Source organism: Cervus elaphus, chromosome 12 (genome assembly GCF_910594005.1).
Source record: "Cervus elaphus chromosome 12, mCerEla1.1, whole genome shotgun sequence".
NCBI lineage: Eukaryota > Metazoa > Chordata > Mammalia > Artiodactyla > Cervidae > Cervus > Cervus elaphus.
Window position 1 is genome coordinate 64,951,320 of NC_057826.1, and position 25,328 is coordinate 64,976,647.

General features: G+C 51.8%; 1 protein-coding gene across 4 annotated transcripts; it reads left to right on the top strand.

The window, feature by feature from the left end:
* The first annotated feature begins 3,649 nt into the window (after positions 1-3,649).
* Positions 3,650-24,434, top strand: BMF (Bcl2 modifying factor). Of its 4 annotated transcripts, XM_043920101.1 has the most exons (6): positions 3,650-3,788; positions 4,171-4,300; positions 5,780-5,865; positions 6,418-6,714; positions 8,197-8,357; positions 20,545-24,434. In XM_043920101.1, exons 4-6 carry the CDS (start codon positions 6,423-6,425, stop codon positions 20,644-20,646), a joined length of 555 nt encoding a protein of 184 aa, XP_043776036.1. In that variant the 5' UTR covers positions 3,650-3,788; positions 4,171-4,300; positions 5,780-5,865; positions 6,418-6,422; the 3' UTR covers positions 20,647-24,434. The 4 variants fall into 4 exon arrangements, with proteins under 4 accessions (XP_043776036.1, XP_043776035.1, XP_043776037.1 ...); XM_043920100.1 differs by lacking the exon at positions 5,780-5,865; XM_043920102.1 differs by lacking the exon at positions 5,780-5,865 and having other exon boundaries at positions 3,667-3,788; positions 4,202-4,300.
* The last annotated feature ends 894 nt before the right edge of the window (positions 24,435-25,328 follow it).

Genomic DNA, 25,328 nt, shown 5'->3' on the forward strand with positions numbered 1-25,328 from the left:
CTCTCCAGTGATTGGTAAGGAGGGAGTTCAGTGACTAGGAAATCAAGACTCTCCACTTGCTTACTCAATTAGAAGAAGCCACTCTGTCTGTTCTGTTAGGTTCCCCTCCCTCCCCAACCTCTTGCCCCTCCTCTGTGCCACGTGCATACATAAACACACACACACACACACACACACACATCTCTCTGCAACAACTCAGAAGAGACTTCCTTTGCACACAGATGGAATAATGCACAGAGGGATAAATTCACTCTGTTAGAGCAAGTCCACCGAGGAAGAACACCACGCCGTCCAGGTTCCTGGCCTTTCTTACACACACGATCCCTCCCAGAGGGAGTTAAGAGGCAAGAGGGTCGAGCAATATGGACTTCTCCACCAAGACCCCCACCTTACACATAAATCAGTTTCCAATCTAACCCCTCCCTAGGGGTTGAGTTACAAACCTCAGTAACCCCAGGGCGGCCTGCCTGGTAATTCCTATTATTCAGCTGTCAGCTGGTTTTTTTAAAAAAACCTCCTTTCCCAGTGATCCAGTTACTAGAGTTTTAGAGCCCATTCCTTGTCTCAGAGAGAAACCCTATAGCCAGGTGAAACAATGGAGAGAGCTCGGCAGCTTTCTATGGGGAGCTGGGTTTTCTCTTCTGCTGAAAGCAGCCTCCCCTTAACTCTTTGCATTCCCTCCCCAATCTTCTGTGTCTCCCTCTCAGGCGCCCAGCTGATGCCTTTCGGAGTAACTTGGCTTTTTTTCCGGCAAAATTTTGCTTCCCAGAGCCAGCATCAGTTAGCAGAGGAAAATATAAAAAACAAAAAACTGGGGCAAAGAATGGTTTCAACAGAGAAAGAGGGAAAGGAGATTCTGCTGCAGATGCAAGATGCATGTGCTCTGAACCACAAGTCCAGGGTTCTTCTGTTCCCAGGGTGCTGCTGTTGGTAGGAGACTTGGAGCTAAGACTAGCCCGGTAGGTCCTGGTGCTTTGGGCTGCAGAGTCTACCCTGCGCTGGAGGGGAGAAAGGGCGCAGGGAGGGGTCTGCTTTGACAGTGATGAGAAGTGGGGAGTGAGGCTTCTGACCTCCCTGACCCCTTTATCCCTGACAGTCTTTTTCTGGTCCCTCTAGCTCATAAGGCTGGGCCCCTGCTGCTTGACCTTAGAGGCTGAGAGCAAAGGAGGCCAAGTTATGGGTGTCTTCACAGGGAGCCCATGGGGGCAAGCTGGGAAGGCCTGGTAGAGAGGCCTGTGAAGAAATGTCACTACAGGGTATGACCCTTCTTCTATCTTCCAACCTGCTCAGACCCACTAAAATGATCCCCTCTGCTCCTTAGCTCCATTCCCCTACAATGGCGAATTTAAAGCTTTTACAGGGTCACAGACCCCTTTGGGAAACTCTTCTAAGCTACAGAGCCACCACCCCCACACAAAAATGCTTGTGTGAACCCACAAATACAATTTAGCAAGTTTCTCTCCTAAGGCTGAGGAGACTCTGGTGAGCCTGGTGAATACATGGACCCCAGGTTATAAGCTTTCTCTACCAGATTCCTTGCCTCGTGGACCCAATTCTCCCTTGCAGGGCTGTGGTAAGGCAGACAGAGCTTCAGCAGCTCAAGTGGGTCAGGATGATCCATGTACCCCAGGCCTGTGTTGTCCCAGAGGACAGACTCAGACCTGGTTTGTCCTTTAGTTCTACTCTTGACCCTAAGCCATGCCCTTAGGCCCAACTGGCCCACCTGAGATACGGGCCCAGAAGGCGAGCCAGTCAGAAGAGAAGGATGGACCTAAGGAGGTGTGTGTAGACTTAAGCAAATGTGGTGACGGCTCCTCAGTGTCCTGCATAGAGGCTGGTCTTCGCCTTCTCATCTGCTCACATATGGCATGACTGCTAGGTCACCCTGACCAGCTCTGACACTCCTTCTTGGCCAAGCCTCCTGGCAAAATAATATACCTCCTTTTGGCTCCAGCACCTCTTTCTGGACATCTGTCAACTTATGTGAAGACCAGGCTGATGGCCACGCTTGACTCTTGCCCTGTTCCCTTTTCCTCTTCTCCATCTTTTGGGGATAGAATTTTCCTACTCTAGCAACCACAACCCTTATTATGCCTGGTCCACTTTCTTAGGTACCCTTTGAAGGAGTTAGGGACAGAATGAGCAGCAAAAAGGGCCAAGGAGACTTTAGGCTCCACTGGGCTAAGAGTCCCAGCTCCACTAGGCTTAAATCTGAGTTTATAAACTCAGAGAAAGCAGCTTGGTGGTCCCCACTGCCAGTCCCCACTGTCCCCTGGGTCAAGCCCCATCATCCCTTACCTAATCTGTTGCAGGGACTGGCTCCCTCTCACTGATTTCTGGCCTCTTCATTTATCTTCCCTAAAATCCAGGCTTGGTCAAGTCAATCATCTTCTATGAAATCTTTGCTAGCTGACCTATGCCTCTGGAATAAAGTGCAGATTCCTCAGCTGCCATTCCAGGGACACCTCTGTAATTTGATCTGAACCTCCCTGCCCATGCTCACCCTTCCTCAGTCCAGGTGTGCACCCAATGATCCTATACGTTCCCCTGCCCTTGATCCCTTAACAAATTCTCCAGTTCAGCGCTTGGTCATGCTAAAGCTAGATCTTGGCTATTTTATTTGGTAATCCTGATTGAAAAATTGCCCCATCCTTCAAGGTCCAATTCAAAAGCTACCTCCCTAAAGCCTTCCCCAGCCTTAGCATTCTGAATTTTTCTGCATTCCCAGCAGTCATTATCCCTGGCATTACCACATTTCATGTTGCTTTCCATTATCTTCTGGTCTACTTCTCTAAGTAGATTGTAAGCTCCCTGAGGGCGGGCAACAGGTTTTTGGTACCTAACCCATTACCTCGCACAATGCGGGTGTTTAAGAGATGTTTGTGAACTAGCACATAGACTCCCCTGCCGATAGTAGGTGGTCTGCAGGACACGTTGCTTTCCTTGCAGCCCTAGCACCATCTCTCAGTGCTGCCATAAGCAGGATGTGTGTGTCAACTGCCCGAGAAGCCCCTGCATTCCTGATCTCTCCTCTCCTCAGCCAGATGCTAATTTTGTTTGATTGTCCATTCCCAGTCAAGAAGAGAGCCTGTGGGTCCCTTTGGATATGTCTGATCTGAATGTCACTCGAGGTAACAGTATCAGTCACACATGTTTTCAAGCTTCCTACAGCTCTGGGGGCTGGAGTTTGCTTCTGACCTGCCCAGCAGCCGGGAAGATGCTTTGCCACCAGGTGGCCGGGATCCACCGGCACTCGTATCTTTGGCCCTCTGGATACTGCCAGACTCATCATCTAAAATCTCCCCGCTTCCTTCTCTTCCTCTTCCTTTCTGGACGCGCCTAAATTATTCAGACCATAGCCATGAAAGAGAAGACAAAAATCACTCTGGCGCCCCCTATCTCCTTCTTAATAGGGAGGACTAAAAGGCTCTCGAGTGCTTCCAAAGTCCGTGTTAGGAACCGAATCTGCGTGGGCGACGGCGCTCCAATTGCGTTTCTGGCGGAGGTCGGAATTTGGCTCGGTCCCTTGCAATGTTTCCAAGGGAAGGTTCGTACAATCATGACAGTCCCTGGCAGCCGCTCAGCCCGGGACTTCGGGCTCCACTCTCCATTGGCCAGCCATCCGTGTGACGCTCCGGAGGCGGGGCCTCATCAGCTGTTTGCGGGATGCCCCGAGCGGGCGTATTTTGGAAACAATACCGCGCGGTGCAGAGTGGCCTCCACCCGAGCTTGCCCGCCTCCTGCCGCCGCCGCCCCTGTCTGCGCCTCCCGCCGCCTGCTGCTGCCCGGTGAGCGCCTGGGCGGCCAAGGGCCGGGCGGAGTTGGATCTCACCTCCTTGGGGAAGTGGGGAGAGGATCGCCCTGCGCGTGGGGGCCCGGGAAGGGTTGGGCAGCGGGTGCCTGGAGTGACCATGGACTGGGGCACTGTGGTGTGGGAACGGGGTACAGAACCCACATGTAGGTGCGCTGCTCCACGAAGGAATGTGGGGCTAGTAGCATTTGAGTCTCTAATGGCTTGGGTCCAGGTGGGCAGGGGAACCTGCGCTTCCCCGCTGAGCAGATCTGGGCGCCCGAGAATGGCCCGGTCTCTGGATCTGACATTGGGGTAGGGCAGGGAGTTGTGGGACGTCCTACATCCCTGCGGAGTCTGAAGGCTCCTCTCCTTAACAGCTGGGCTTTTCCCCCCTCCTTCCCAATTGAGTTTGGGCGCCAAGCCCCCGAGTGCTCGTCACGCTGGACCCTGGCACGGAACCCTGGCATCACGACTCGGAGGCCGAGATTCTCCCCTGGAGTCACCCAGGTCTGCTGTGTGTTGTGTGAGTGCGTGACTGTGTGTGTGTGTGTGTATGTGTGCGTTCCCAGATTTTAGCCCTCGAAGAGGTTCAGAATGTCTGGCTACTGCCTTCTCCTAGGAGGAGGAGGAGGAGTCTGAGTTCAGCATCCCTGTTAGCGTCCTTAAGGGCTGGGATGGCTCCAACAGGTTTTAGGTCTCCTTGCTAGGACTACTTCTCTGGTAGTGCACTTAGGAAGTGCCCTCCTGCTGCCTGTTTGGACATCACCTCTTCAGCTCGGGGGAAGGGGAGAAGTCTCTTTACTGTATCCCAGTTTGCACTTGATCTTGCCCAGCACCCCTCTGAAGGCTCCCACCTGCAGAAGAGCCATCTGTAGTTCCTGTGGAGAGTGGGAAGGGTCCCCCTAGGCTGGCAGACCCGCACCCTCTGGCTGCACCTCCCCCACTGTCCAGTGCAGGCAAGGGCTGAACTTTGGGGCTTTGCTGGGAGGGGGTGGGAGAGGTGATAAGCTTCAAAGGAAAAGCAAGACAATGACTGCTGCTTGCTATTGGCTTTGGAGGGCCCCATCTTAGGTTGGGATTGCCAGCTTGCATAGAAGAGGTGGAAGGGCAGGAGGGGAGCCCCTGCCAGGTGACTGAAAGGACAGCGTTTGGTCCTTTCTGCAGGATGCCTTGTTTCCTGGCACTGATAAACTAGTTCTCTCACACCTTTTAGGAAAACACTGTCCCAAGAACACCATGTGCCTTTTTTTGCCATCCAAATGCTCAGGGAAGAGGTCAGGATAGGGACCATAGATAGCTCAAGGACAGGATGGGATGGAGGGAGAGTTGAAGCAGGTGCCTTAAAGAAAGCTTGCATTTGAGAAAGCCATGATTCTTGAATTAACTGAGCTTCCTCTAAGTACTTTACCAACCCAAAGACCATTTGGCTTGTTCTTCAAGGGCAAGAGACTGGAAGACAGAATTCCCAGGGGACCTCTAATTGACTCTGGCAGTGACAAACACCATCTCTCCGTATCCTTAACCATTCAGGTGGTTGCTTTTCTGACTGCCCCAGGGACCCTGAGGGGTTCCTGGTGTGTGTAGGGGACTGACTTTGAGCGCAAGAAGCTGGGTGACTGCAAGCTCATACTTCCAAGAGCCATCAAGTGGCGCAAGTGGAACTTCTTTATCACCAAGAAACTCATATCAACAACCTGAGTTCAGGCCACAAATGAAGTCACAGAGAGAGGGCTGAATTTCACTTCCTTCTATGAGGCAGGTTGTACGCATCTCAGGTTCGGCGCTGGCAGGAATGGTAGGCTGTGGGGAAGGATTTGAAGTTGTGGAGATTAGTGACTCCACACTGAGCTGGGGAATTCTGGGCACTTTGCTGGATGCCGGACCTCTCCTCTCAGCTAAGCTGTGGTAGGCAGATAGATAGCTCTACTCTACTGAGAGGGCAGCTGCAGTGACTAACTTGGGTTTTTCTCCCCCTCTCTCTCCCAGGACACACTCTTACCACATCGTTGAGCCTGTTTGTTGTGTTGAGCAAGCAGCGGGTGGAGACTAGAGTCTTGGGCGGGGCTTAGCAGGTTTGGAGGGAACCTGGCTGGGCTGGGATTGCTGGCTTTTGTTTTTGCTGCCCAGCCTGGAGCTCTGCTCAGACTGAGATGAGAACTTGATGGTTACTCCTCAGGCCAGCAAGGGGGTGTGTGTGTGGTGAGCACTGTGGGTACAGCCAGTCACAGCACCCTCTGCCCTCCCACAGCCACTCACAGAGGCTAGTCTTGTTGACATTTCTCCAGGTACCCTCAGTGCTTGTAGCAGCTGACCATACCCCTGCTATGGCTGAGAGTCAGTAGCAGTCCAACTGTGCCTGGGTCAGAAGGAGGCTGAGGGGAAGGTGGCTCCAAGTGGGTGCAGGGAAGAGACATGGAGGATCCTGGAACTGCGAGGCACCCCACATTTGGGGGCGGGTTGTCACCCTTGGCAATGCTTTATCTGTAGGGTTGACTGTCATCAGTGCCTGAGCCCACTTCTCCACATAAGAAGGGGGAGCAGGAAAGAAGGAAAGGGAGGGAAGTCCTTCCAGGTAGAGCCTGGGTGGGGGCAGCCTCCCGGATGCCTGCATTGCACCCTCACAGGGGAGATGGAGCCACCCCAGTGTGTGGAGGAGCTGGAGGATGACGTATTCCAGCCAGAGGATGGGGAGCCGGGGACCCAGCCCAGGAGCTTGCTCTCTGCTGACCTGTTTGCCCAGAGCCAGCTGGACTGCCCCCTCAGCCGTCTGCAGCTCTTCCCTCTCACGCACTGCTGTGGCCCTGGGCTTCGACCCACCAGCCAGGAAGACAAGGCCACCCAGACTCTGAGCCCAGCTTCCCCGAGCCAGGGTGTCATGCTGCCTTGTGGGGTGACTGAGGAGCCCCAGCGACTCTTTTATGGTGAGTGCTCTTAGCCTCAGGACTCCTCCCTTAGAGACTGGGGGAAAAGAGGGGACTTTCCCTCCCCAAACCTGCTCTTTGCTATTTCCTTCCCCAAATTGAGCAGCAGGGGCTATTGATCCCTCAACTCTTCACCTGCTGTCTCTCTGCTCATATACTGCTTTTTGCCTGTGCTCCTCAGGCCACAAGCAGGACAGATTGCCTTGCCATTTTTCTGCTCATTTGTCCCTTCCTGGAGGGATCCTTGGGTCCCTGGTGTCTCCTTGGGCTGGAAGAAGGGCACCTGGGTTTTGGCTTTTACATATTGTGGCCTGTTGAGTGGCCCAGCCTTTTGTGTCGTAATAGTGATGTACCTTCCTTAAAGTGGCTAGTGTTGCCCTGGAGAAGGCTGGGGGATCTGTGACTCGCTGTTGACACTGAAGGGGAAAACCCAGCTTGTTCTGGGAGAGAAGTTTCCTGGAGGCAGAAGGTCCCCCGCCCCGGTTGTCACTTGGGACTTTCTGTGTTTGGAAGGGGAACTGGAGAAAGAGGTTGGGCCTGCCTAGGCTCACTGCCAGCAAAGGGGCTGTTTCCAAGGCTCAGTCAGATAAGACCCCTTCTTTTGTGGGCTTCAGTGGTTGGTTTTATTAGCAATTTGCCCTCCTCTGGCAAAAGGGCAGGGTTAGATAGCCAGTGTTCTTCATTTAGCACAAAGCTTATGGAGGGAAGGGTGGTTCAGAAGCTATCTTGCTGGGTCTGATGGAGCTGATTGAGGAGACGCTGCAATTATTCCCAGAAGGAGCTGCCCTGTAGGACAATTCAGGCAAAGTAGTTCTGGCAGGAGTCTGAGAAGATGGATAAGGCAGGCGGGCGCCCCTAGCGGCAGCTCGGTGACCAGCACTTGATCAGTGGGGAGAGCAGGTCTAGATGTCTGGCCTGGGGCTGGCTCCAGAGAGCAGCTTGGCTAATCTGTGGCTCAGAGTCTTCTCTCCCTATGTTTTTGTGCCACTGCCCAGAGCTTCAGGACCTGAAAACAGCCTTTCTCTGCTACACTAAAAAGTGAGGTTACTTTCTGATTTTCTTTCTCTGTCCCTTGCTCTGCTCAACTCAGGATCTCTGGAGAGCTGCCTCTTATGTTTTCCTAGAGAAGAGCTTCAGCCTGCTACTACCATATGAATAATGAATAATAAATTGTGGTCAAGCGTAGCTGGGTAAATAAGGACAGAAGGTTGGCAAGTTCAGCCACACTTATTACCTTTGCCATGGCACTGCCAGTGAAGGGAGGGCTGAAGGGAAACCTGGCATCAGCTTTCATACTCTCGGGCAGCAGGCAAGTCAGGCTGTCCACATTTGGCAGAGTGCCCTGAGAAAGGCAAGCTCAGTTCCTCTCCCTTCCCACACTAGAGTCTACCCTTGACCCCGGGTCTTGACCAGGGGTGGCAGGCATGGGGAAGATGGGGCAGTGGTGGAGCTTGCTGAGATGTGGGCCCTCTGTCTTTACAGGCAATGCTGGCTACCGGCTCCCCCTTCCTGCCAGCTTCCCTGCAGGCTTGCCCCTTGGTGAGCAACCCCCTGAAGGGCAGTGGCAACATCGAGCAGAGATACAGATTGCCCGAAAACTCCAGTGCATTGCAGACCAGTTCCATCGGCTTCATATGCAGCAAGTAGGCACTGGGTCTTGGCTGGGGGAGGTGGTGTGCATCTGCTGGGGCTATGGGGCTGGGGCCTGCCTCAGCAACTCTGTCTCTGCCAGGCCCCACGTTTAAGGCCCCATGTTACCGTGATTCTCGTGGACTGGAAATCGAGAATGGGCCTGGCTGGATGAGTGCTCTTGCTCTCACCTCTCAGATCCAAGTTGTTTATCTGCCCACTTTCAGCTCAGGCCCCTGGGAAATGCTCCGATCTCTTCTGGAGAATGGCGTAGCTTCTTGCAGCCGTGACTGACACACTATCTCTTATTGAGTTCATCAGTGGGAGATGGTCCCTTGCAGACCTCAGGGGAAGATTTTCATGGTGCTGAGGAAAACTGGACAGTCGGAGGTACCTGGCTGCCTTGCAGTGGGAAATGGGTAACCAAGGCCTGGACGGGTCTGAGTTGGGGAAAGTGGTGGAACCGGTTGTAACCCGACACTTTCCAGCTGGGGAGGCCGCTCCTCATTGTCTCTGTCTGGAAACCAGGGCCGGGACTCTGGAGAGTGTGTACCTCAGAGTCTCTCCAGACCAGCGACCGGGTGCTCGGCGGGCAGCCTGGCACCAGCCCGCCAGGGCGGAGCATCGCGTGTCAGTGGAGCTTGTGGCAGAGCCCATCAACAAAGGCGGCGGCTGGCGGGCTCGTGTGGAGGAGCCCTCCGTGCCTCCGGGCTGGAGGCTGCCTGGCTCTGCAGCGGCAGTCTGGCCCGGCCCCTGGGCGGGCACTTAACCCTTCCTCCCTGGGCTGACTTTCTGGATGGCTGCCAAGGCAGGGAGAGGAGCCTGAGGCTGGATCCCTGCTAGGACAACCACCACTGAAGCAATGTCATGCCACCTGGAAATGAACACATTCCCTGCCTCTGGAACAGTGTCCTTGTGTGTGTGTGTGTGTGTGTGTGTGTGTGTGTGTGTGTGTGTGTGTATCTGACTGTATATCAGGAAATCAAGAGAATAATTAATCCACCATGATTGGGCAGACCCTGAGGTTAGACAGGGAAATTCAGGTGACCAGAGGAGAGCTATTGATAATAGGTTTGACTTGAGGACCAAAGCATGGCCAGCACCTGGCAGGCGGTGGTGTGGGGAGACAGAAATTGAATTTAGGTTTCCTGAGATCCAGCCATAAGGGGTTAGTCTCTGCCAAGGTGAGAGTCTCTGCCAGAGGGACACGTGGGGCTAGACCTGGTCCTGGTGGGTCCTCCAGTCCCTCAGGAAGGGAGGGTGGCCCTATGCTTAGGTAATAAGGCAGCCTGGCTGCCTCCTCTGGCTCCAAGCTCCAGCCCCTATTCCCTCCTTTGATTGTTCTGTGGAAACTTGGCTTAGAGTTTTCCCTTCAGTCCACTCTGATTCTTGATTTCTGCCTCTTGGCCTTCTTCCTACCCATTCACTTTGGTTGTGTAGGCCTGTGGTTGGCCTGAGCTCGCAGCTCCTAGCCCAAGTGCTGCAACTGAGAGGACACAGTGGCTCTGGGTTTCCTGGACTCACCCGGGGGACTACCTGGAAGGCAGTTTTCTGCATTCCCATTAGACCTGATCTCTCTCAACAGTTGTTTCCCAGAATGTTCCGCCATCCACTGGTGAGCCCTTATAGGCTTGGGAGCAGGCTGGGAGGCCTCCTTTGCCCAGTTGAGCCCTGGCACAGGACTAGAACTCAGCCCAGGGCCATTTCTTCCGAACTCAGTCCCGCACAGGAGAAGCTGGCCCTGATCCCAAGGTCTGACCCTGCCCTTTGCTGTTTGGCATCACTGACCCAGTGCAGAGCTGTCTCTTTGAGGGCCTGGTTCAGCTTGGGAGGAGGAGGGGCAGAGCCACAGAATGGGAGGAGAACTAGAGGAGAGTCTCCCCAGCTCTGCACCTCCTCCACTGCTGGCTCCTGACTTCCCAGTGCCCCTCACCATCCTGCCAGCTACCTTCTCCTACTGTGCAGTGGCGGGAGGCCGGCCAATGAGACCTAGAGCTGGTTTTCCCAAATTTTCCATCGCAAAGAGCCAGGCTTTTTGTCCATGGGAGTCTTCTTACTTTTATCCCCCTCCTCCCCACTCACCCTGCTCACTTCCCTGGGAGCCCATCCTGTGGGAAGGACTGGGATCATGGCCATGGGCAGATGGAGTGCTGGCATGTTGTAGGGCCTTTTAGCAGCTAGTTTTAAGAAGTGAGTCATTTTCTGAACTTGATTACAGTATAAACTAACGTCTAGATATTTCATATCCACACAAAACTGTTGTCACTCTTACATTCTTATCCTTCATCTTCTTTCCCTATTCCTTCCCCTCATCTTTGCAAGCAGGACACTGAGGCATAGGCGTGGAAGTAATTTAGGGTTAAGTCTCGAGGCTTCAGATACAAAGTCTGAAGACCCAGGTTTGAATGCCTGCTCTGCCAGCTACCAGCCACTGGGAAGACACTTGATCTGGCAGAGCCTATTTCCTCTTCTGTAAATTAGACCTAATGTCACAGAATTTGATCATGAAGATTCAGTGAGAAAATACCTATCTGAGTTCCAGGCACACAGTAGGTATTCTTTAATGCTTGTTTCCTTTGTTGCTATAATCCTGATCATCCCCCACATTTGTTCTTGTCAGTTCAAAGTGCATCTTCCAGCCTACCTGTCCAGCTAGTCCCTAAGCAAAGCTGCCTCCTATGGGCTCCCTTCCACCTGCCCTGTTCAGAGAAATTGGCTTCCAAGCTATTCACTTATGGGCCTTGTCCTTGTACATTTCTCCTGGGGGAATGACGATCGGTCTCCATCATTGTGGATTGAGTTTAGATAACCAGGAAAGACAACTCAAGACACAGTAAGAAGGTTGAAGGGGCCTGGCCATCTCCTCTCTTCTCAGGTCTGGGATGGTGTCCCAGGGCCAGACAGTGGCCATGGGTCCCCGAGTCCTGTAGGGAAGGTGAAGCTTCTGCCTTTTGGCCCTGGTTAGGGACCTCAGTTATTCTTTTTTTTGGCCGCATTAGGCTTGTGGGATCTTAGTTCCCTAACCAGGGATTGAACCCATGCCTTCAGCAGTGAAAGCATGGAGTCTTAACCACTGGACTGCCAGTCATTTCCAGTTATTCTTTTTCTATATGAGGGGAAGCCCTAGGAGATGTGGAGCACAGGGAAGGGTGTGATGATGGTAGTGAATTATAGGATGGCATTATGGCAAAGTGAGTGTGTCAGCATGACCCTAAAGGCAACATGCTCCAAATTCCCCCAGTGCTGGTTATTGCGGGCTGGAAACTGTCCCAGCATGTTTCTCGAGGAGCTTGCTGGATGGAGGTCTAGCCTGGCTACCCATGTAATCTGTTCAGGATGGCTTCTCTGGACCAATGGGCAAGGATTGGAGACAGAAGCTGTGCATGCTGTCAATGCTTTGGGTCTCCAAAGCAGCAAGAGAGTTGGTGGCAGGGTGAGTGGAGATAAAAAGCCTTTCCAAACCTGGTCACACACCCCTAACTTCCTCTGGCTGGGTCAGGAGTGAAAGATTCCCCTCTTTGCTCCTTTGTGAGCTTGGTTTAGCTGCAACACGTGATCTATGGTGGTCTGGTGACCTTAGCGTACCTTGACCTTGGCTCTGTGATGGTGCCTTGGTGTTTCTTGTCTGTCCAGCTTCTTCAGGGAACGTGGCAGTACAGGTTTACTTCCTCCCTGTGCTCAGGGGCTGCTCTGGCCCAGAAGGTGAGTCCCAGCTTCTTTCCATTCCCCTTGCCGTGGTCTCCTCCAGCATGAGTCAAAGAATGGAAAGAAGCTGGTGTCCTCTCCCCTTAGGAAAGTCTCCTGTCCCAATGGCACCATCTTGAACTTTGTGGGGCATTTCTGGGCAGTGTTAAGAAGCCAAGAATCTTTGGGGGGAAAAAAAAAGTGGCTACTGGAGACCATTGAGTGAGTAAAGCTATAGGAGAATTGAAATTCTTGTTGGAAATGGCTTTTTCACTTGGACCAGGAGTGGCTCCATTCAGAAGAGTCAGATTTGGAAATTCCCTGAAGAGTAATTAGGCTTTATGGAAAATGAGATCTGAGAAAAATTTCAGCCACTCAGTGGAAACCATCTTTAGTTGCAAGGTCAGAGAAAGGATCCTGGAGTTAGACATAAAGTCTGGTTCAAGTCCCAGCTCTGTCCCTTACGAGTTCTGTGTTCATAGACAAATCATGTAACTAACTTATCTGAGCCTCAGTTTCTCATACACACCTTGCAGAATTGATGTGAAAGCCCTTTGGAAATTGTAATATGTTTAACTATGAATTCCCTGGTGGCTCAGTAGTAAAGAATCTGCCCACAGTGCAGAAGACCCAGGTTCAATCCCCAGGTTGGGAAGATCCTCTGGAGAAGGGAATGGCAACCCACTCCAGTATTCTTGCCTGGGGAATCCCATGGACAGAGGAGCCTGGTGGGCTACAGTCCAGGGGGTCGCAAAGAGTCAGCCATGACTGAGCAACTAACACACAATAACTATTAATGCCTAGACAATTTAACACTTCTGAAAATGGGTTTTAGGGTTTTGTTTGGACCTGGTTTTGGAGTTCTTCAGGAACTGTTTTGGAAGTTGTACCTGAGCTGGTGTTTTCCTGGTTTATTTAAACTAGTGACTTCTCTGCCAGCAGCCTGGATCTTTTGTTCAGGGAGCCCCTCACTGCTTCCTGACCCTTTGGGATGCTCTCCTTGTTGGTGAGTGGTTTTCTGAGTTCAGACTATGCCTAATAAAGTTGTTCAGGCTCTAGATGGGGAAGCCCGGGGCAGGAGCCCCGGAGATACTTTCTAGGGTGAGAAGGGTCCCTAGGAGCCAGCCCCAGAGTGGGAGGTGCCCCTGGGACAGTTCCTGGGGAAGAGTGAGGCTGGGGGAGGGGCAGTGGAGAGTGCTGTGCGTGAGAGCCAGTGCTGGGGCTTGGGGGCCCTGTGTTTGCTCTGTGGCTGGCTCTGTTTATATCGCTCGCTATATTTAGCTTCTGAGTCATCAGCGTGGCTGACTAGAGCCGAGTTCCCCACACAACTCTGCACCTGACTACTCTCTCTTCCAGGAGAAGGGCCTTGTAGTTCCGGACAGTCCATTCCCTCCCCACCAAGGCAAGCCATGGGGATGGGGTTGGCTTGGGGTTTTTTTTTTTTTTTCCCCTGGGGCAGGGAGGGTGATGGGAGGGAGGGCTTTGGAGGAGGCATTAGAAAAGAAAGACAAAGAAAAAAGTCTGGTTTGCCTTTTGATCTGTGTCTGGCAACCAAGAGGGCATGTTCCATGACCAGTACAAAAACAGCCAGTGTGTGGGGTGAGGAGAAAAGTCTGGCCTTAGGTGCTCAGCTTTCCCATCCTGTCCAGGGAGTGGCCCTGGGCGGGATGAGAACAGTCAGCTGCAAAGGCCTCAGGTCGGGAGGTAGAGCCTTGGGGGTTCCTTCTCCCACTCCTTGTAGACCCACAACGGGCCTGCCCCCTCCTCACTCCCCTCTCTCCCTCACTTTTTAAAAATAATTATTTATTTTTTAATTGAAGTATAGCTGCTTTACAATGTTGTGTTAGTTCTGCTGTATAGCAATGTGAATCAGCCGTATAGCAATGTGAATCAGCCGTATGTGTCTCCCTCTCTTGTGACCAGAGTGCACATACCCCTCTTCCTCTCTGAATTCTTAAGAAGCTGCTCAGTAGTTTGAAGGAGCTGTTCTCAGACTGGGGAGACAGAGCCATCCCTAGGGGAAGCTGGGTCAGGGCCTCGGTGCTTCCTGTCTCCAGGCCACGGAGGGGCAACCCAAGGCTCTGGGGCATGGGTGGCAAGCACAGCCGGATCCCCCACCCCCAGGGACTGAAGCTGGTGGCTCCACTTATGTTAGAGGAAGCCTCCTATCTTGGACTGAGCTGGGCCCAGGCTGCCCTTTTGGGAGAAGCAATTGGTGTTGCCATGGTGGCGACTGGTGGCTTCAACGTCTGTTAGTGCTGCTGGCTGAGGAAGCTCTTGGCGAGAATTTTTTTCCTTTTCCGTTTTGCCACGTTGCTCGTTCCTCGGTGTCTGGGTCAAAAGCAGTCTGGGACAGGAGGCCCACAGGGCCCATGGGGCTGCCCCGGGAGTCTCAGAATTCCTTGCCCAGCTTGGCAGCCTGGAATTCTGAACCCGGCTGCCTCTGGCTGCCATGGCCCATCTCAGAGTGAAAAGTCAGGGATTCCCCCAGAACTTCATGAGCCTGCCTAGAAGATAGTGCTCCTGGGGCAGGTGCTCTGAGCTGAGGGTGTTGAGGGAATTGCTCCACAAAGTCGAGTCTGGACCAGGTTTCCCTTGTCCTCACCACGGAGTGGGGAGCTGCTCCAGGTAGCCATTGGCCCAATGCTTTACAGATACTTCTCTCATTAAGCATCACAGCAACCTTGTACTTCGATACCTCATTACCCCCATTTTATTGGAAGCCGGGGCTCCAAGAAGTGGGGTAACATGCCCATGTGACACTGTTGATCCTAAAACCATGGTCTTCCCCTCACCTACCCCTGCTCCTCAGCAGGTGCAGCCCAGAAGGTAAGAATCTGATGGAGCTCCCACTCTCCACCCCGGCCCAGCTTTGCCTCCTGTGAAACTGAGTTCTTGCTTTTCTCCCCTTCAGACTGTAAAATAATTGAAGACAAGGCTTATACAGCTTGCTTATCTTTGTGTCCTTCGTAACTCTTAGCTCAGTTGGGTACCTGATAAAAGTTTGCTGAATCAAACAGAAACATCTTCCTGACTTCTTTTATGTGGAATTTTCCTGAAGTCTTCCTTAGCTCTGTATTCCTGTTGTCAACAGCAAGGCTTTGTGCTTCAGCCTCACCGTGGTCGGTTTAGAGTTGATGGGGAAAGGAAAGAGGTGTGGTGGGAAAACAGCATTTTATAGAGAGTGTATTGCCCTATATTTTAAAAGAAACTGAGTATGGTTTCAGACAAGCATCTGAAGTTAACATTTCAGGCCAGTTTTAGCTTTATTTCTGTTTGATCTTCAGTTAGCTCTGCCTCTGAAAGGTTTATTGTCTTTCTAGTCCACAGCATCCTTACTAGATAGTCAGTGATCTGGAAACAATTTCTTTAAACATACTAAGGGGGGGCAGTTAGGTGGTGATTCTCTTTGAACAGTTAATATCATTTTCATAATGTGAATAAATACACTGTAATATTTTAGTGAAAGAACACAGCTCTGGAGTCAGGGATCTGAATCACCCCCTCCCAACTAACATTAGGGGTAACTTTTCTGAGCCTCTGCTTCCCCATCTGTAAAATGGGATTGAAAATAATACCTGCCCTTCCTATGGCCCAGATTTTTGTGAAGAGCAAAAGAGATGATAAGAAAGCATTCTAGGTATGAGACTGTTATAAACTGATCTGTTTGGTCAATTTGCATTTTGCATGTTTGGTTCTTTGAAATCAGATCTACAGTGTAGCTTTGCTCCTTGCCCGAATTCTTTGGGGTGAATTAGCTCTTGCTGGAGCATCTGGTACACCGGTGACACAGAGTCCCCAGAGGGTGTGAATTGGATACGAAGCGGGGAGAGACGGAGGGAGATTCTTATCAGGGGAGGGCAGGGAACACTCTTTGTGCTTAGAGCAGGGGCCATGTGGGATGAAACAGAGTTTGATATGTGTAATACAACCTTGTCAGACACTGCAGCCAGCTCTTAAAAAAAAATAAAAAAGCCTTTAATAGTTGGGCCTCTCTCTAGGCAAGAGGCTGATCCTATCACTTCAAGTACATCTTCAGACCTGGCCAGACATCAGTTGTTCCTGGCTTCAGACAAGCAGGTTATCTTGGAATGCTGACTTTTCTATAGTCAGTGCAGCGTGCTTGTTGTATACCTACTGTGTGCCCTACATGTTCCCCGTCATCCAGGATGAATGACCGGGTATTCAGTCACAGTGCCTTGCGCACAGTGGGGTGACTCCAACACTTGTCAGCTGACTGCCTTCATCCGCTGACCACAGAAGGAAAGTGGGGCTGAAACGAGAACCCCAGGTCTCTCATCCTGGTTGTGCTCTCTTAACTGAAGAGAGCATTTTTATCCACCATGTGAGGACCCCTTCCTTTGGGGCATTCACCTCGATTCTTGCCTTCTGTGCCTTGGTCCTACCTTCTGGACCAAATTTGAGAGCTCTGGTGTACACTTAAATTCCCATCAGCTTCCCAACTTCTGAGCCCCAGTCTTCTACCCCTGAGGACACCCTGCATTCTGGGAACCCCCATTCTTTGTAGATTCCCAAACTCGAGGGGTCCCAAGCAGCTTGGGAGAGCTGAGCCTTGTGCCAGGTGGTTAGCACTCACTGGTCTCAGGTGATGTGCCAGGTGCCTGAGAGTCAGGGGCCAAGCGCACTCTTTCCTGGTTCCCTTTCCTTCTCCCTTTCTCCCCCACACCCTCTCCTGGAAGGATCCCGCTCTGGTGTTTCTCGGTGTCTTTGTGGACCTAATCCTGTTCAGTGAATGTTGGTGGCCTTTCTTCTTACTCTTTCTCTCCCTGGCCTCCCTTCAAGCCCTTTTCCTTTCCTTTCTAGTCATGTCCTTTTTTAAAATTTTTAAAAAACATTTTATTTATCATTGTTCTTCATAATCAGGGCATTCTTTGGTTCTCTTACTATGTGGCAATTTGATGTCCTTTCAGAAAAGGGCCTTCTGGGGCTTGCCCTGTGGCAGGAGAAGGCTCAATGGGGTATGTGTGGCATTGCTCATGCTCGCATAAAGGGCTGCTGGGGCAATAGATGGTTTCCCAGGCCCTGCTCTTGCTGTGTCTTACAGCTGCCTGGGCAGCCTGCTTGACCCTGTACTAGGCAGCCTGTTCTCCAAGCCCACCCAGACCCTCCACCAGGCTGGATTTAGTTGTTGGAGCTCTGAGTTATAATCCTGAAGGTGATTGTGGGTGACAAACTCCGAATCACCAAGCTTTACAGTTGGAAATCACCTCAGTGGTTTCCAAATGCCTGTGTGGCCTGGCTGCCTTAGAAGCACCTGGGCAGGATTAACCTCCAGCTTCGCCAAGTCATTATTCTGGTGGGAGGAGATTGAAAGAGACTAAAGAAAATACCAAATCATGAAATGTTTTCTTCTAGGCTATAGGATCATGAGTGATTTTATTTTCTCCTTTCTAATTTCTTGTATTCCAATTTTTCTACAGTTGTATTATTTTTATGACTAAAATAGACAAGAGATATTACTCTGATTTAAAAAAATGTCACTCAGGGAAGCATTTCAATATACAAATTCGTGGGCCCTTCCCTGAAGATTCTGCCCCAGTTGTTCTGGGCGAGACTTGAGGACTCTGTATTTACAATAGCACCTCAGTGGATTCTGTGACATAGCAGGTATGGGAACCACTAATACCATACCTGCACTTCACCTATGAGGAAAGGGAAGACTCAGGCTGGCTGGTGAGAGAACGCAGCAGACAGGTCCTCTGATTCCAGGCCCCCGGGAGCCACCCACTGTCCAGAGTGCCTCCTTCCTGATTCAGGAGCCCTGAGGCCTGTCCCAGGCAGAGGCACAGAACCTAGGACCTTCCTAAGGCTGGTCCCTTGTGGACCTAGGCCAGTCCGTGTCTCCCAGCAATGTCTCCACCTTCCAGTCTAATGCCACTGTCTTCTGGGTCCCTAGGACCTGCCATGATTAGAGTGAGGATTCTTTCTTGCTTTATCTGCAAAGACCATGGGCCCAGGAAGTTACCCAGAGCGGTAAGTGGCCTCCATTAGGGGAATGGGGAGAGACTGAGGCCTACGGAGATGGCATTGGTTCAGGCACCAAATCGTAGAACTGTGATCTCCCTTCCTTGGCCCTTGAGCTGTTTTGAGACGATTTAGAGAACAGGAAGATGGAGGGCCTGCTCTGGTATAAAGGTAAGTGGTAGCACTTGGAGCACAGTGGTAATGAGTAAGGACATTGCTCTAGGGCCAGGTGGTCTGATTTAACCCAGTCCCTGCTACTTACTAGCTATGTAGCCAGTTGCCTAACTCTCTAAATGATCTCATCTGTAAAATGGGCATGATAGCATATACATGTGTCATAGGTTGTTGAGAGGATCAAAGGAGCTTAATGTGTGTAGAGCAGTTCTTCTAATACTCTAATGTGTCTTAAAGTCACCTGGGGATCTTGTAACAGATTCAATAAAGACTTGAAAAATGGCCCATATAAAAAAAAAAATCTTAAAAAAAAAATGCATTCTGATTCAGTACATCTACGTGTCTTATAAGCTCCCAGCTGATGCTGAAGCTGCTGGTCCGTGGACCACACTTTGAGAACCAAGGACATAAACCAGAACCTGACACACTCAGTTTACAGTGACTATTTGGATTGTGGTTGTTATTGTTACTTGGCCTTTTCAAAGAGGCACCTGAGGAGCCTCTAAATTCCAGCAGACTGGCCTCCCTAGAGACCAGTCTTTTCCTGGATTTTCCTCCTGTTCCACCCATGACCTTTGCACCTGTCCTGGGTAGCAACTAAGGAGGGGAGACAGGAGGAGGGGGTGCTCTGTCCAGCTGCTGCAGGCAGGCCTGAGTCTTCAGGTTTGCAGCTGAGTCCGTTTTCACGCTGCTTTACTCTAACCAGATTTTGTTAAGCCTGGTGTGTTTCCTCTTTTTACTCGTCTTTGTTTACAAAACACAAGGAAGCCATCAGTCTCTGCAGTCTGCCAGGCCTCCTCTGTGGCACACCCTGCCTTCCCTCCCCTTCCTAGCAGGAGCCGTGCCTCCAGCTTTCTGGGTTTTCCAGTCTCCCCTTCTGCAGGGAAAAGAGCAATGCTGTTGCTACAGATGGGGGGTGTGGCTGTCGGGGGGGGATTCAGATACGTGACAGAGCCCTGAGGTCAGCCTCAGTTGACATCTCACCTCTCCTCTCTCTCTGTGGCCTCCGGCAGGGTGACAGGGAACCCAGCAACCTGCCCAGTTGCCTGGGGACAGGTCAAGGGGGGTCAGGGCCTGATGTCCCTGGGAAGCTCTGGGAATCCAGGAGCTCTGGGGACTTACTTTCCAACTCTGCCACTGACTTACTCTAGCCTCTTCTCAGCTGACTGGGAGTTGCCTGGTGGGGGCCGGGGCTGTGGTTAAAGACTGCAGGGGCTCCAGCTCCCCCTACACACGCACACCTCACATAAACGTGATTGCTGCCCGGGCAGCTGCAGCAGTCCAAGTCCAGCCTCTGTGCTGGCTCCCTTTTTGCACACTAGGTTTTTATTCCCCTGTCCACTGAGAACCCCGTGGAGAGGGCCCCAGCCTCGTCCTCCTGCCCTGGCAGATAAAGAGAGAACAAAGACCGCCTCTCCCAGCACCCCTCAGTCCCCTCCGGGCCTCTGCCAGTACCTGTGTGGGTGGGGCACCAGCCACAATCCTGTGAGTCACTGACCCCTGACCTTTGCCCCAAGCTTCCCTGCCTGACAGTAAGACCTGGGATAACCTCCAGAGAGTAGTGTGCATTCTTTGTTTTTGTTTTGTTTTCAAGTATGTTCTTGCTTAACGTTTAATTGGCTCCAGTCAGTAGGAAAGCGCTCCAAGAGGGATTATTTATGGCTTACTGTCAAGAGCAGCTATAAAAAGGGCAGCGCGGAGCTGAAGATGCTGGGAAGGGAGAGAGGGCAGGCGCCCAAGTGTGTGTGTGTGTGTCTGTGTGTCTGTGTGTGTCTGTGTGTGTGTCTGTGTGTGTGCGTGTTTGCACTGGATGAAATCAGATTTTTGCTGCCTCAGCAGTGTGGTTTAAATGGAAGATTAACCCTTTGACCTTCACAGTGTCAAATCACTTGCAGATGGAGGCTCCCCCCTTTTCCCCCTTGTTCTCTGTGTTACTTTGGAGTTGGGGGAGAGAGGGGGGCACTTCTTCTCTTTCTTTCTGAAGAAAGTTTGTTGTTCGTGCAGCTGAGGTTTGAGGAGCTCAGGAGCCAATCTGATTAAAAGCAGCACTTGGCTAAACTCTGGAAAAGCCTGCAAGCAGGGGAAAAAGTTTAATCCTCTTGTGCACAGTGCATAAAGAGCCTGGTCTTTTCTTTTTAACGTTCACACTGCAATTGTACATGGAGAACTCTGCTGTCTCCCCCTCATCGCCACTTCTCTCATCACTCCCCCAAATCCCCCATGTCCCCGAGTTTGTTGTCCTGATGGGATTAAAGTGCTGCTCTGGGACGTGTGGATCTGAACTTCTGCACTGGAAATGAGAAGCTGTCATCTAAGGTCGCATTTAGGAGTTACATCGTCTTTTTTTTTTTCTTTTAGCACCAGCAGAACCGAAATCGCGTGTGGTGGCAGATCCTCCTCTTCCTACACAACGTTGCTTTGAATGGAGATGAGAACAGGAATGGGGCAGGTCCCAGGTGAGGCTGGGCTGCCCCCTTCGCATGGGCACCATGGAAGGACATCGGCGAGGACTGATACTGCGTCTTGTGAAGTTGTTGTTTTGTGTTTTTATTTTTAAAATTTCTCTGTGTACATAAGACATACCCAAGCAGGACCTCTTTCCCCGTTCAGGGCCTCAACCAGGAGTGGGGGCCTTCGTCAAACACTGTTGAAATAGAGGCTGGTGTGTCTGTGACGTGGATCCTCCTAAGGGCTTGGACAAGTAGATCCTTCTGTCATCGGTTATTGAAGACGACCAGGTAGTGATCTCCCACGAGTGGACTGTAGTTTTCCCACAGGAACTTAAGAGATAGGAGCCTGGATTAGCCTTGTGGTTCCACCAAACCTGTCAGCCTTCCACCATGAATGGAGCCCCTATCCGACGGGTCACACTGCTTTAACCACCCCCCTGCCCCCCACAGGGCCTCAGCCAGGGGCTTTCCAGCTGTGCATGGCAACTTCACTAGGTCGGTCAGCCAGCTCCATGTCTGGGCTCTCACTGGACCCAGCCATCGCCCGCCCCAAGGGCTCAGGGATTCTTACCCAGCCCCTGTCATCTCCAGCAGACCTCAGGGAGGGTTGGGTTTCTCCATGGACCCTCAAAAAGTGCCGCAAAAATGAACCAAACTTCTGGGTAGGCCTCACGTCTGCCTTGGTCCCACTTGGAAGCCCAGGATTGGTCCTGAGGTGCAGAACCACTGCCCACTCTGGCTGCCCAGGACTGGCTGGATGTCAACCATGGAGGAGCCAAATAGCCAGTCAATGTGCTGTAGCCAGCAGCTGGTGCCTTTGTCGGGTCTTCTTTTCAAAGAGCCAGCCAACAGACTGCGTCCCACCCCCAACAGCAGCACTCTAGGGCCGGAAGAGACAGGACCGGACTGTGGAGGTGCTGGGAAACCAGGCGGCCATCCCACCCATAAGAGTAAGCCCTAGAGGAACCCAGACCCCTTGGTTTCCTTGGAAACCAGTTACCTCCTCCCTTTTATCCCCATTCCTTTCTCATACCTAGTGGGATCCAGGAAGAATCCAGCATAGTGGCTTTGTCAGCTGAAATCTGTCTTTTAGAGTAACAGACTGTGATCAGAGTGAGGAACTGTCAAAGCTGGGTGCACATTTCCCGTCTTCCTTCAGCTTCCAGCCAGGCCAGAAAGGCAAGCTCTGGAACTCAGCAGGATCACCACTGCCTCTGAACTCCTTCTTTTCTCTCCCTGCTGTGGCACTAATGGAGAGAATTTAAAGCAGCCTGCCTGGCAGCTCTGAGAACAGACACAGGGAATCTGAAAAGATGCAGGGAATCTGTTAACTAGACACCTAGAAATTAAATTATCATTTTTTCATATGTGAGCAAAGTTAACATTGGTGCTAACGGTGAAGCAAGGCCCGAAGAAAAGATGGCTTCCCTGGGCAGAGAAGGCCCCAGGGCTACCCAAGGAAACTGGAGGAGTCCAGAGCAGACTCTCATATCTGAACGAGTCCCAGCTCCTCTGATTGTGCAGAGAGGAGGTCTTCATTACCGTTGAAGGACGCACTGATCTGGATGTACGGTCAGGCAGGTTGTTCACTGCACAAGGGCACCGGCAGAGGAAGGGGATGGAAGCTAGAATCTAGCCCATGCTCTGCTCACTAAGTTGTATGCCCTAGTGTCGGGCTGTGTCCACTTACAGGAAGGGTGCCTTTCCTAATTTGCACAAAGGTGCCCTATGAGCTCACAGTGGCTCGAAGAAGGACTTCAATCTGTGCATCAGCCTTGGTTTTGTTCTGCTTGGATATTCTAGAGGTATTACCTACCTATTCTTGGCCAGAATTGTATTCTCAGGGTGTGTACCATGGTTTGTCTGCTAAGAAGATAGGTTCCTTCTTAAAAGAAGGAACCCAGGGAACAGGCATGGAAACTGGTGCTGGGATAGGCTGACCATTGTGAAATCCAGCCTTCTCTGTGGGTCTTCACACCATTTTATTGATGTGCATGGGACATGTGTTATTTTTCCCTCTCCTGGACCAAGGCTGTGACTGGCAGGGTGCCGGTATACCTTGAGTGGCACACATAAGAAAACAGGATTATTTTTACCAGCCACTTTTACCTCCTCTTAGCAGACTTTCCATGTGAGCTGAGTTAGAGCGCAAATAAATGGTCCAGGCCTTGGTGCCTAGGCAAAGCCATTGGCCTCAAGAGACCTTGCTGGGCTGAGCAGGATGTCCAGTGGCCTGTCCTGAGAACTGAGCCCACAGTTTGAGAAGCTCAGTTGAACATTGCACCTGGGGCTGGGTAGAGGGTGGTCTGACTGCACTGTCTCCATATTCCATGAAGCCAGGAGCTAATTCACTATCCCAAGCAAGCCAGAACCAAATGTGAAACGCCCCTCCTTGCCTTCCCGCCAGAACCCAGCAGGTAGAATAGGCTGTTTTTAATTGGTGTAGTGATCTAGACTGGCCTCTTCCCCCTCTGCCTGGTGACTTGGTCTGAACATTCCTCAAGTTCAACCTCAGGAGACCCGTCCCTGCCCCTGGGCTCCCTCTCCCCAGCCCCCACCCCCAGGAGCTTGGATGTCTCCAGTGAAGGGGTTTAGAATCAGTTAGAGGGAGGGAGAGTCTGACCTGGCTCCTGACCTGTAACGGACAGAAGACTTGTGGAGCTTCTGTGGTTTGCTGAGGGTGGGGTTCGGGAGAGGGACTGGAAACTTCCCTGGTAGGAATTGCCCTGGAGGGAAGGGAAGCCTGATCTTCAGGGTCAAAACAACTCTCCTCATGAAGAACCCCAGAGTAGGGGCTTCTGGAAGGTGGTAGAACTAGGGAGGGAACCCCCTCAGGCCAGCTGTCTGACTCACTCAGACAGTTCCTGGACTCAGCTGGGCCTCTATGTTTGCCTGCTTCAAAGCCTGGGCTGATGGAAGGCTGCCCCTGGGGCCTTTTCTTGCTTAGTCCAAGGATCACCTTCCTCAAGCTCCCAGGGCAGGGGGCTTATGTGACAGGCATGTCCTGAATGCTCAGAGGGGCCCAGCTGACTTGTCTCTCTGTCCCCAGTAGCCCAGCCTCATCCAAGGATGGGTTGGACATGGCAAGGAGGGACATGGTCCAACCAGGGCCTCCTCCACTTGGGGGCTGGGGAGCCACTGTGATTGTCCTGGTTAGCATGCAGAGAGTTCTGATGAAGTGGGGTGGGGCAAGTGAGGGATAGCAGAAGCAGGCACATTGGCTCTGTGGGGGCTTCTGCACATTGGTGCTGTAGGGTCCCTCTGTATGTGGGTGGGGACAACATGGTGAGAGACAACTCAGGCTGACTCCTTAACTCATTAGCCTGTGAAGCCTCCTGGGGACACTGAGCAGTGGGTGTCCAAGGCTGGTGGGCACTTTGAGCCTTGAGGGAACAGCAGAGCAAGCCATGCGCTTCACAGATGTATCAGCCTCTTGGGCTGAAGGTGCTGAAGGCTGCAGGCTCCTAGTCTGCGCTGCCCTTCTCTCTGCTCAGCAGACCAGCACCTCTCCCTGCTCTGTGAGCATCGCCCAGCAGGTTGCTCCATCCCTGGGTCCACAAGGTCTGTGGGGGGAGACCTAGTGAGAATGTAGTATTTTGTCCCTCCCAGGTTAGCTGTCCTGGGTTCACTGTGCTCTGCCTCTGGGAGAGAGACAACAGAAGAGAGGGAGGGGATGGGAACTCATTGTTTCTAAACCTGTACCGAATATTTGGCTTTGTGTTCTTCACATGCATATATGTGTATATATCTTTATCCCCATCAATTGGTACAGTTTTTAATAAAACCATTTAAAGCAAAGCTGGTCTTTTCCAAGGTGTAGTCAAAATGCAAGGGGGTCTGTTAACGGATTAGAGATTCCCAACTTGCTTCTCCCAACTTGCTTCTTACTGCCCTCATGAGTGACACCCCACCCCCACCACCCCACCCCCGCCCAGGACCCCAGCTTTTGTCAGGACTTCCTTTCCCTCTTAGGGTAGTGAAGAGACATTCTGATCACACAAGAAGCACAGCAGAGGCCCCATGAAGTGGAAAAACACAAACTTTGGATCCAGACCTGGATTTGGATTCAGTTCCAGCCTCCACCAGGTGAATGATCATAGGCAAGTCAAATAACCTTTCTGAGCCTTCAGTTTTTCTGTGTGTAAATTACTGGCGTGCCTGCCCTGCAGGATTAAAGGGGGTGTGGACAAAGGGTTTGCCCTGGGGCCAGCCCTTGGCAATGGCAGCCTTAGTGACCAGAAGTACCCTTTGTGGCCCCTACGCACAACTCCCCACCCCTGTCATCCTAGGCCTCGCTTTCCTTTTATCAAGGTAGCATCTCACAAGGTAGGCCAGTTGTAGGAGGACTTCCTGGCTTGTCTTTGAGGATTAACAATGTGTCTGACTCAAAGGGGTAGATTAAAGCGCTTGACAGAGTTCTAAAAATCCTTGGGAAAAACCACTCACAGCAGTAAGCTGTGAACCGAAGGGCCAACTCACTCCGCCTGTGCTGGGCCCCCCACGACCTGGGAAGGTGTTGACTCTCTGAGGACCAGCCTTGGACTCTGGTTCCTAGCCTGATAGAAAGTGGGCACTTGAAGTGATGTCAGTTGTCTTGTCTAACCTCTTTGTTTTAAGGAGGAGAAAACTGAGGCCCAGAAAAGGGATGCAGTTTTCTCTTGGGACTTTTTAAATGGCTGAGTCAGTCAGAGT